General features: G+C 35.1%; 1 protein-coding gene across 5 annotated transcripts in view; it reads left to right on the top strand.

Moving 5' to 3' along the window:
* LOC136029500 (enolase-phosphatase E1-like) overlaps nucleotides 1–12,064 on the top strand; it is a 539,221-nt gene that overhangs the window by 31,876 nt on the left and 495,281 nt on the right. For 4 of the 5 annotated variants that reach the window (XM_065707944.1, XM_065707941.1, XM_065707940.1 and 1 more), the window contains exon 5: nucleotides 3,930–4,062. In XM_065707944.1, the coding sequence (XP_065564016.1) occupies nucleotides 3,930–4,062 (133 nt within the window). Of the gene's footprint in view, nucleotides 1–3,929; nucleotides 4,063–7,852; nucleotides 7,977–8,866; nucleotides 9,043–12,064 lie in introns of those variants that run through there. The other variant, XM_065707943.1, reaches the window with a different exon arrangement.

Below are 12,064 nucleotides of genomic sequence, written 5' to 3'. Positions count from 1 at the left end.
AGGGGAAAAGGCTGTAAGTTACGCAATTTGCCCATTTTTTTTAGTAGTAGTATTAATTTATTATCCAAAAGAAATAACAGAGAAAAAAGCAATCGGTACCACACCGAAAGTTTCGCTTGCGAGGGTGTGCCACTAACAAAAAAGAACGAAAAATAGAAGAGAAACAAATAACAAAAACAACGAACAAAAAGCAACAACAAAAAAAAACAAGTTAATCTAAAATAAGCAGAAGGGTCAAACCGTGTACCGACAAAAAACTTACATAAATAATTCATACACAATAAAACAACATAATATCATGATCCCAAAGCAAAAAAAAAACAAACAAAAATCAATAAACAATTATTGTCAATATTCAATCCATCAATCTCATTATGTTTCAAAAGTATAAAGAATAAAAAGTATTCTTTGGAGCTTGGGACAAGCTTATTCCACAGCTTTGACGAGTTTCGTATGAAACTAGGGGAGGAACCTCAATATCTCCACTTGTTCGAGTTCTTTTACCATTAACATTATATCTTTCCCGAAATATTCCTGTAAAACATCCTTGGTTCAGCCTGCCTAAGACTAAATATATTTGCTAATTTTCAAATATATTGGCTCAATCTGGCGTGATGAACATGGTAAAACACGTTCAAAAGAAAATTTTCCATTATAATGGAAAATTTTCAAGTATACTTGGAAAATTTCCATTAGTTTTTTTTCTCACTCAATTGGACTATCTGTCTTGGCTTTCTCTACAATTAGCCATGGTTTGATGCTCCACAACTATTCCATTTTAATTCAACGCTCCGATAATAGTACGTATACATAAAAACCAGTGTATAAAAATCACGCAATCCGGCTGCAGGTATTATATTAATCATACTCTACATTGATCTGACCGAATCCCGGTTCCCTATTCCACAAAACGATCTAATGGCATTATTCTCCAGTATGCGGATTGGGCGAAGTATTGAGGGAAAGTCCCAAGCCATACAGACGAAGAATACAAAATATACGGATGTATGAGGGAAAAATATAATAACCGTAAAACATTGTTCACATGTAGTATTTGTTATTGGGAAATGTACGGAATTTTTTGTCAGGCGGAATTTTCTGCAGGATGGGGCTTTTCAGTGGGGAGAATTTTCTATGGAAAGGAGGGTTTTAGGGTTAATTTTACATGGGGGAGGGAAGGGGATTGCTTGGGATGATGTGAAAAACGCTCAGAAATAAAATTTTAGAAAATAAGTTTTTTCAACAAATAGTAAGGAACAACATTTAAACTTAAAAGGAACAAAAATTATGAGGGGGGGGCACCAAAAACGCTCAGAAATTTAATTTTTGAAAAATAAGTTGTTTCAACAGATAGTAAGGAGCAACATTACGATTTAAAACGAACAAAAGTTATTCTGTTTATGAGGGGGGCCACCCCTTTCTCTTTACGCTAAAGTTTTAAAGTTCATTATAAATACTTTTCGTTCGAATTGGACGGCCCTTGTGTTCGAGCAGTGTTTTTTTTTAAAGGATTGTGGCAAAAAGTCAAAACCTTAGTGTAAAGAGCGAAAATTCCACCAAGAAAGCCCAAAAAGATTTCATGTCTTTTTGTAATTAACTATTAAGTAGATTTTTCTAGGGTGGCATAAGCCCATTTTGACAACGTTTATTTCGAAATATATGTCTCTAATAATCTATAAAAGGATTAATATATTGTCTGAATGTGCGTCTTTGCTTGAAGAATAATGTATTGCGTAAATATGCATCTTTGCTAAAGTATTTGCAAATTTTGCCTGCAGAGTTTGTTTCACAGAAGTGTTTATGGTAGTTTTTTGGCTAGACACTAGAATAAAAAAATAGTTTTATTTTCGGTATTTTTGGGTCTTAGGCCAAATTTTCAATTTGTTGATATTCCACCAGATCCTGGGTACTGAAATTGTATTATGCAAAGATGTTGGGAAAATCTACACCAAATAAAGTATTCCAGTTTGAGCTGTGGTGTTGTAAGTCAACAGGTACCAATGGACGCTGTCTTTTAGCACGATGTCATTTAGCTCATTGAAATTACTATGGAAAGTGTGTGCATCAAACCTAATAAATAGGGATAGTTGAAAAAAGAAATTGAACCTGACTAGACCAAACTTTTTTTTAACTTAAAGCTATTAGTTTAAAAAATATCTTTTCCAAAAGCAGAAGTTTTCAAAAGTAAAGAGCTTCATTAAACTAAAGATGAACAGAAATAAAGTCAAATAATAATTCAAAAGTATGGTGATCAGAAATCACTATCAATTGATAAATGAGACCGAAACCGAATACAAATTACAATCAATAGTCAATTCAAACCATTAATAATCGTTACAAATTACGTTAATAATCAATTAAATGAACAGAAATTGCCATAAACAGGAGTTTCTCTCTAAGGCTATAGCGTCATTTCCGCTTTACGAAAAACAATTTTTATTTTAAAAAGTATGGCTTTTATTCATCATATCATCAAGAACAAGAACAAAAAGAATAATAGTAACCAATATTACTACGGTGTCTTTTCATTCCCAATCTTTTGACTATTTTGAACAAAGTCTTTATCTCAAATTTGGATCAGGTTTCTTTGGAGGGGTTGGGGCCTGAAAAGGGGTCTGGTAGCCCTATAGTCTTTTTTGACATTTGAACAGGGTGCTGAAATTTCCAATCGAACGAGTTCCTTCCTATGTTTGTACAACTCCATCTATACGAGTGCCCCGGGGGAAAAAAATAATAAACCAATTCGTTCTTTACTAAGGCGGCACTATTACACCGCATATTATTACAAATCAATATTAAACTTTACTGAAAAATCCAAATAACGAAAAGATAAATTCGCTTTTAGAGCACAGTGTAGTTTTTAACAAGCCGAATTTTCGTGGGTTGCAAGTGGGATTCTAAAACAGGATTTCAAGTTGTGAGTTTTTTTCTACAATGTTATTCTGGAAAATTCAATTTTGCGTGTTGTTTTTCAATTTTAAGATGGCTGCACAAGCCATAACACTCATTGGCAAATTTCTATTTTGGGTTTTGTATTTTTTGCCGAATTTTCCTGCGTTGCAAGTGGGATTCTAAAACAGGATTTCAAGTTGTGAGTTTTTTTTCTACAATATTATTCTGGAAAATTCAATTTTGCGTGTTGTTTTTCAGTTTTAAGATGGCTGCACAAGCCATAACACTCATTGGCAAATTTCTATTTTGGGTTTTGTATTTTTTGCCGAATTTTCCTGCGTTGCAAGTGGGATTGTGAAACAGGATTCCAAGTTGTGAGTTTTTTTTCTATAATATTATTCTGGAAAGTTCAATTTTGCGTGTTGTTTTTCAATTTTAAGATGGCTGCACTAGCCATAACACTCATTGGCAAATTTCTATTTTGGGTATATTTTGTCAATAAATATTCTCTCTACAGAATATAATGATTTGGTTATGTTAGTACTTGGTTGCTTGGGACTTCAATTTAGACTATTAGTGTCTCTACTTCCGCAATGCAAAGAAGTTTAAGACTAATAATGTATTATCTAAGAGAAATATTTTGGACCTTTTTAGTTAGAGGGAGTTAAATCCGCAAAAAAAAAAGAAGCAAAAGGTGTATAGATTGTTAAAAATTGCGGGGATACTCCCAAGGACTATGGAATATCATATATCAAATTCAAAGGAAATAATAGGGGGAATCTAAAATATCCTAGATTCTTAGACTCAGCCCAAAAACCCTCCTCTATCCCCGTTACGTGCTTAGTAGGCTTAACTATTGCCTCACTGTATTTTATGGGAATAACATTTTGGATCAACCTTTTTTTGGATTCAAACAATAAATATTGCTGCACTAAGCCCAGTTCGTGACAACAGTAATGCTTCTCGGGGGACCTGCTAATAAAATTTTTAATTTGTTATTTTTCTCATTTTTTTTTTTAATTGTCGATTTATTTCAGTGTTTATCAGGATGTGAAGCCTGTTTTAGATCGGCTATTGGAAGAAAAACGGAAAATTTATGTTTATTCTTCTGGCAGTGTTGGGGCACAGAAACTCCTATTTGAGTACTCTACTGAAGGGGACATGCTAAAGGTGAGGGAACGTTTGACTGCGAGTCTTTATTTTGGTGACTTTAAACTACTGATGGTAATTATATAATAATATCCCGTACAAATAATATGAAGATATTGCATATTAATATAGAATGCTTCCATGTGATATTGTTATTGAAAGAAAAACAAAACTAAACTTGTCTTAATAATTCAATACTTGAGGAACAATATGCAAGAAGTTCAATTCTTGATTACTACTGAATACTGGACATAGCCAAAATGGTATTAGGTGGGGAACCCCCTCATCCATAGATAAAAAATGTGTACAGTAAATTGCACATTTAGATTGAGAATTAGTTTTTTCCTACAGTTTTGGAGACTTAAGAATTGTCGAGGCTCTTGCCAATCCGTGGAAATTCCAGATGCCTCTGGAAGAAGAGCAAGATATTGGGAAAAGTAGACTCTTATTCGTGATTTGGCTCATTTTTATTCAATAAATTGTGTGCCCTATAACATCTGTGTGAGAAAGTTCATTTCCGTTTGAGTCTGCAATGTCCTAAAAAATAAATCGTTTTTATTTTAATTTATTTAAATGTGAAATAATGTCCCTTTGCTTTTTTCTGACACAATTCGGCAACTTACAAACGACAATACACGGAAAGGGGTACCATTCGCTTATACATACTTCATTTTTGTTATTTAATTGGACAACAAACGACCGATTAGCATAGCTCTTTAACAGGGATGAACCAGCATTTCTTTGTGTAGGTGTGTCATGTTTTGACATAATTATATAACCTGCGTGAAAAGACGAAATGAAGAGTGAATTGAGAGCACAAAGTATTTCGTCACGACTGTTGTTGGCTTGCTAGGATCTGAAATGCCCACCTGGACGTGTTCATATTTTTAATGAAACTTCTATAGTTTTTGGACATAGGAGACGTTGCGTACACGTGTCCATATCCTGCCAATTTTACAATATTGGACCGAGGTGTTTTCACCAAAGATTTTTTTCCATGGGTAGTCAGATATTCCTGATCAGGGGTGTACACAGGAGGGGGGTCCTTGGGATTCAGACCACCGAAATCTTATACTTCGGTGGACCGCGTATTATACAATAATGCACGGAAAGGGGTAAAATTTGCTTATACGTACGTCATTTTCGTTATTCAACTGGACACCAGCGACCGATTGGCATAGGCCTTAGCAGGGATGAACTACTATTTCTTTGTGTAGTTTTGCGTAAGTTTTGGCATAACTATACCACCTGCTTGAAAAGGCGAAATGTAGACGTGAATTGAGATCAAAAATTATGTTTGTGTTTCGTAACGGCTGTTGTTGGTTTGCTAAGATCAGAGATACCCACCTGGGCATATTCCCGTTTCTAATGACACTTCTTTACCTTTTGGGCATGGGATATATTGTGTACACGTGTCCATATTCTGCCAATTTCAAATATGGTATTGAGACGTTTTCGCTAAAGATATATTTTTTCTTGTGTAGTCATACATTCATGGTCAGTACACAGTAGGGGTCCTTGGGGCCCGGACCACCGAAATCTTAAATTTCCCCGAATTTCTGGATACTTCTCATTTAAATTATCAAATAAGATTGCCCCTTCCCGACAGAAAAAAAAATTCTGCGTGCTTGTTTGATCCTGTTAAAACCCCAATCGCGTTTTGACACACTCAACTACAACTTGTAATTCTAATATTTGCAGACTTTTTACTTACACTAATTTTTCTCATTTCAAATCTACTATTAATCACCTATTAATCACCTTTCCCTAAATTAAAAGATTACCCGTCACCAGCAGTCTCCAGATGCCTAAGTGCGAATCGTACCATAATGGAAACCGTCCGCTTGTTCAAAAGAAACTGTCTAGTGACAAAAAATCGCCATTTGTAGCTGAATCATGAACGGTAACTATTATTTTGATTAATTTTAATAGTAAGTTGTTGTTGCGAAAATAAATTTAGAAAAATTTCGAGAAAGAGGCTGAAACCCATCGAAGTTATGCCAGATCGAAACGACAAGTTTATCCTTGGAATTGCCGCGGTCAAAAACCCTATAAGGTAGAATTGCTACCAACAAGGAAAATATCTTTTTGTGTGGGAGGCAGTGATGTTTTTGTTTTTGTTTTTCTCCGCCTCAAGTGGGGTACTGGAGTATCCTTTAGAGCCATTTAAGGGCTCATTTGAAAGCTAATATTTATGTCCACGTCGTTTGTATGTTCAATACCGTCATAAAGCGCCAAATGGCGCGCCAATTGGCCTTTCTGTGCTATTTCTAAAGTGGAAACGCTGGTAAGCATCAAAAGATTATCGTCATTATCAGCATCGTCGAAAACACTAAACCTATGGTTTACAATCCCCCATTTTTCTATGGTTCCACTCCTAGGCTCCTTAATAAGTGTCAAAATCGTCTGCTGACTAACAGAGAGGGGATAGTTTTACTACGTATGCTAGTTCTAGGCTAGTTGTGGTAATTTGCAAAAATTCAGGTTGGGGGGGCAAAACCTTGACGGATTCGCTTAAATATAGATAACCCCAAAAAAACGTTTTTGTCTATAATTATTAAGTGAATAATAAATAATTAAATAAATACAATTAATTGGCTTTCGATGATTAACCCAAAATGACCATTTAATCTGAAGAATGTATCTGCTTTTTACACTTCTTTTGGAAATTTTCACAATGGCTATTTGGGTTTGGACTGTGCTTAAATGTTTCTCAAAAGTGGGCTTAACCTTCTAAAACTGCATAAGTTGCAACTCAGAGTAAAGTAAATTCCTGAAGAGCAGCTCAAAGCAGCTCACTTCGAGCAATTTTGGAGTTGCATAGCCTGAACTTGCAGCTTTGTCGGATTAGACTCCCTTTTTCTGTCTCGGTAAAATTTATTGATGCTCCGTACAATGTGTAAAATATAATAATATTTAAAAATGTTAAATGCGGTGAATTAACAAATTACATCCTCCCTTTGGTTGGAAAATCTCAGAAATGAAGCATACTAAATTTATGTATTGATTCCGTGAAAATCTAAACTTTCTCTAAATGGGCGTATTTGAACTGTGACTGCGTATATTCACTCATAGTTCTCAAATATATATATATTTTCTGAAAGTTTTTTTTTCTGGAAATGCATCTGAATTTTGACATTCATTTCTATACAGCCATCATTCCAACTTAACACCAGGCTACTAGTTTTGGCTTTAAATGCATTTATCACCGGACGAAGCTCGTTTGTTTTGAATTTTGGCTACAAGAAAAAGGAGGTAAAGCCACATTAGGAGGTGTGATAAAAGATTTAAGACGAAGAAGAGAGAGGGATTCTGGGGTGGATTTTAGAAAGCAATGTCTATGAAATTATCTAAATAAAATTGTATATCTGCAAACAAACTTGTAATCTGTTTAAACAAAGGATAAAATCGTATTTTAAAGTTCTAAGGAGATGCAGGCCTTTAAGAGTACTGAAAACCTCTGCTTTAGCCTAGAAGTATCTGAGGTATCTCTCACGTATGCAGAAACAAAATAATGTCTTCACGTGGTTCTTTTAAGAAATAAGCCTAGATTTAATTACTTCACAGTTTTTGGTAAAAAAACAATTATCTAAATTGGACAAAAAAATTTTTTGTGAACAGTTGAAGGATGGTAGCATATGTGGCATGCCATTTTTTTTTAAATTCTTTGTGCGTTGAGAGACGTGCTCAGGGAAATTAAACAGCTGAAATGTAACTGACCAGAAAGTGATACATTGTAGTACCCAAAGTAGCAGCAATAGTTATAAATTCTTTTCTGTGTTTTGCTTAATTGAATCCTAAAAAAGTGTTGTATTTTTCAGGTCATTTTGACACTTTCGTTGGTATGAAAACGGAAGTTGAAAGTTATCAACAGATTGCACAAGCCATTAGCACATTACCTGAAAGGATCCTTTTCTTGACCGACATTCCTGCCGGTAGATTTGTTTTTTCTCCTCTTTGAATGATTAGCATTTGTGAAATGGTATCCATGGTTAGTAACAGCTAAAGACTCTGGAAGTCACCAGATAACGTTATTTTAAGTGATGTCCATGCTCCTTTTGTTTGTAGACAAAGTGTATCCAATACAACCTTTTTCCCTGATAATCTGGATTCTTGGTTTCTCCGTCCCCTTGGTATTTCAATATTCCCTATTGTTACTTGGATAGTCAAAACAGGAATTATGGTTAGGAGTAAGATTCTTAACTGAGATTGTAAAAAAAGCGGCAAAATTCAAAATATTTAGTCTTGGATTAGAAAATTTTCAGAAATCCTGTGGTAGCAGTGTGTTTGATCTTGGATTAGTAATATGGGACCTAGAATTCGAACTCAGCTGCAGAAACACAGTTTAGAGCCGACGCAAGGACCATACTAGGAAATATCTCAGGAAATATCTTTACCTACATGTATACAAAATCCTCAGAACCTGTTATTTCTAATACTATTCCTCACAAATAAAGCTAGATCATATAAGATGCTCCTAATCAGTTATCCATGGTGAACCTTTTTCTAAAGAGTCTTCATATCTGTTGATTACTGTTATTATTGGCTCCAAAAGTCAGTGCAGAAATAGGATATTTGAGTATAGAAATGCCAGTTCTAGCAGTATCATATCCGAGACGTGTGACAGAAGGGTCAGAATGAGGTTCAAGATTGTATTAGTCGCACGAACTAAGGGTTTTCTCTGACGAACTCTACAATTGAGATTGGGAGTAATCCCTGCCGTGTCGAACTGCAAAGTCTTTGAAGCGATTGCAATCGCTTTCTTCGTTTGTCGAGATTGCTAGATGTATATTCCTGTCGTTCTGAATTAGTACTTTCTTTTCAGAAGCAGACGCTGCATCTTCTGCTGGGTTCCAGGTTCGACTTGTCTCGCGTCCAGGTAATAATCCAGTAAGCAAAGAAGACAAAGAGAGACACAACATCATCCATTCGTTTGAAGAGTTGCTAGTAGCAAATACAGATTAATTTGGCTGCCTCGTGAATAAAAAATCCTCGTGGAAATTGTTGACTTTCTGTAGCTAAGACAAAGGATAATGTGGTCTGCTAATTATTTTGGTACTGTTTTTTGGTTCTAGTGCGGGTTTAAGCCCAAATTTTCCAGGAGAGAGGGGGACTTTCGACTGATTTAGATAATCCCAACAGAGTTAAGTTCCAATTAGTTAATTTGAAGGTAAATAAGATACTTAATTCCAAATACATACTACTGTTTCTATAATTTCTGCCCAATGTCATAGTAATGCAGAATGTTGCACAACTTATATGTATTGTCCTCTTCTGTAAAGTTTTTGTGACTTTCTGAAAGGTTATCGTCATGTCATCGAAAAGCTAGAGGGAGCCTCCTGTGGGCTTGGGCCTTATCCAGAATTTAAGAAATCCATGAATTTCCAAAACGTAAAACGCCAAGCTGCCTGTAGCTCATACAATTGCGCAAGCTCGTTGTCGACGATAAGTAAATCCTTCCCACTTCATCCCTGTTGTAAATGGATAGTAAAAATAAAATAAAGAACGGAAGGCAATGTCCAGGAAAATTATGCAAATGTTAAAAGAAAATTTGCCAGAAATTTGATGCTTGAGAGAAAAAAAATTGGACCGCATGAGAAAAAATAAAATAAAGAACGGAAGGCAATGTTCAGGAAAATTGTGCAAATGTTAAAAGAAAATTTGCCAGAAATTTGATGCTTGAGAGAAAAAAATTGGACCGCTTGAGAAAAAATAAAATAAAGAACGGAAGGCAATGTTCAGGAAAATTATGCAAATGTTAAAAGAAAATTTGCCAGAAATTTGATGCTTGAGAGAAAAAAATTGGACCGCTTGAGAAAAAATAAAATAAAGAACGGAAGGCAATGTTCAGGGAAATTATGCAAATGTTAAAAGAAAATTTGCCAAAAATTTGATGCTTGAGAGAAAAAAATTGGACCTGGATTCAGAAGGGTCGTTTAAATGATAAAGGAGATTTTACCTCGAATGTACTGCTCAATAAAAATAAATTCGGGTCTTCATCCTGTAAAAAATCAATTTAGCCATCGTTTTCGTACGAATGATCCATCTTGGCCTAATTGTTAGCACAATAGACTCACAAGCGGGAGCTCGTGAGCTCGAGTCTTTGTGGTGGCTGTCGTGTGGTTTGGGCCGAGGAATAGGGCTGTTTCTCTGTAAGACAAGCCGAAAGTCCGACTAGCCTCAAGGGGTTACCTAGGGAAATTTAGGGGAAACACAGAAAGTGTCTGAAGGCCAAGGGTGGGGCATTAGGAGATCGACACCTACGCTACGCGGATCTCATTGGTCCAAATGCGAAAGTTTGTTTTTCTTTATTTTTTGTTTTTTCGAGAAGAATGGAACAATATTATAATTCAAATGTTCCAGTAAGCTTTAACAAAAATGGGGTAGACTATTTCTGCTTCTCTTCCTTGAATTTTGGAAAATGCAAACACTTTTCTTTAACAAAATTTTTGTCAGTTCGGGTTAAATTTTAAAATAGTTTCAATAATTTTCCTCTTTAAATAATTTTGAATATTAGTGTCAGTTTCAATTGCAAGTCAAAACATATGGAAAGTTCTGTTAAAAAGTAGTTTTGTTTATTCAGAAAAAAAAATACAAAATCAGCACTATTAAAACTTGCCATAGATGTCTACAAAATACGGCACAACCGAGTAAGGACTTCCATTGAAACCGAGGGTTGGGTTCCGGAACTCCTGGTGGCAGGCTATTGAGGAGAGTTTCATTATTTAGCTCCGTTTGGCTCTCAGTCTTCAGTTTTAAACCATGTAATGTTTCTTTGTTATCGTATGGCTTGAGGCATTACTCTTAACGAGACTGCCCTTTGTTGCCCTCTTTCAACCTTTTGAGAGAGGTGATTATAATTTTTGAAAAATGTTCCCCTGTCCCCTCCCATATTTGGCTAGCTTACTCTAGAATAGGAAGAACATAGGCTCGCTAAATTGGAAACCGACCAGCACTGACATCTTTTTTTCCATCAGTAGAAACCTTATAGTTTAGACAGAAAAAAAGAACTTAATATCAAAAGCTCTATTTAAGATTTTAGTACAAGGAGGAAAGAGTATGTAACACAATTAAAAAAAATTGAAACTACTAAACAGCTTGGAATGCAAATAGAATAGGAGAAAATATTTCGGAACAATCTATAAAGCCTGTTTAAATGGATGTGTTGCAAGTCTTACTTTTTAAAAAACATTTTCATAATTTCTCTTGAATCGTCGCAACCGTGTTGCACAAGAGCAGTGATCGTAAAGAAGAATTAGAGAGCAGAATTTAAAAAATAAAAGGCCTTTTCGCTCAACTTGGGGTTGCGTATAATAGGACATATGGAGTCAAAATTTTGGATATCCGAGGCAGACTTTTCGTCATCTTTTATCCTAGGAGTGACTATAATTTTTGAAAAAAATTTCCCCCTCCCTATATTTGGCAGGCTTACTCTGGTATAGGAAGCACGTAGGCTCGCTAAATGGGAAACCGACCGGCACTGACATCTCTTTACTCCATCAGTATATACGTATAATCTAAAATCTTAGAAAAAAATCTAAAATAGAATCAAAAAAAGAATTTGATATCAAATGTCCATTTGTAATTTTTGGTATAAGTGGGAAAAGAATATATAACACAATCTATAAAAAAGATTGGAACTTCTAAAAAGCTTGAAAGGCAAATAGGATAGGAGGGAGTAACACGGAATAATCGATAGAACCTGTTTAAGGGGAAGTGTTGCAAGTATAAATCTTAAAAAAACATTTTCATAATGTCTCTTGAATCTTTGCAACCGTGTTGCACAAGAGCAGTGATCGAAAGGAAGTATTAGAGAGCAGAATTTGGAAAAATGGCCTTTGCGGTCAACTTGGGGTCCAGTCGAATAGAGAAACAATCCATATGGAATAAAAAATTTTGATAGGCGGATTTCCCGCTATCTTTTACCCTTTTTTTACATTTTCATTCGGATATAGAGAGCAGTATGTATTTTCAGCTCAAACTATCTTTATCGACGTCTATATTTTTCGTACTCTAACTACTA

This window comes from Artemia franciscana, chromosome 7, assembly GCF_032884065.1.
Source record: "Artemia franciscana chromosome 7, ASM3288406v1, whole genome shotgun sequence".
Classification (NCBI taxonomy): domain Eukaryota; kingdom Metazoa; phylum Arthropoda; class Branchiopoda; order Anostraca; family Artemiidae; genus Artemia; species Artemia franciscana.
This window is presented reverse-complemented; position numbering and strand designations above follow the sequence as displayed.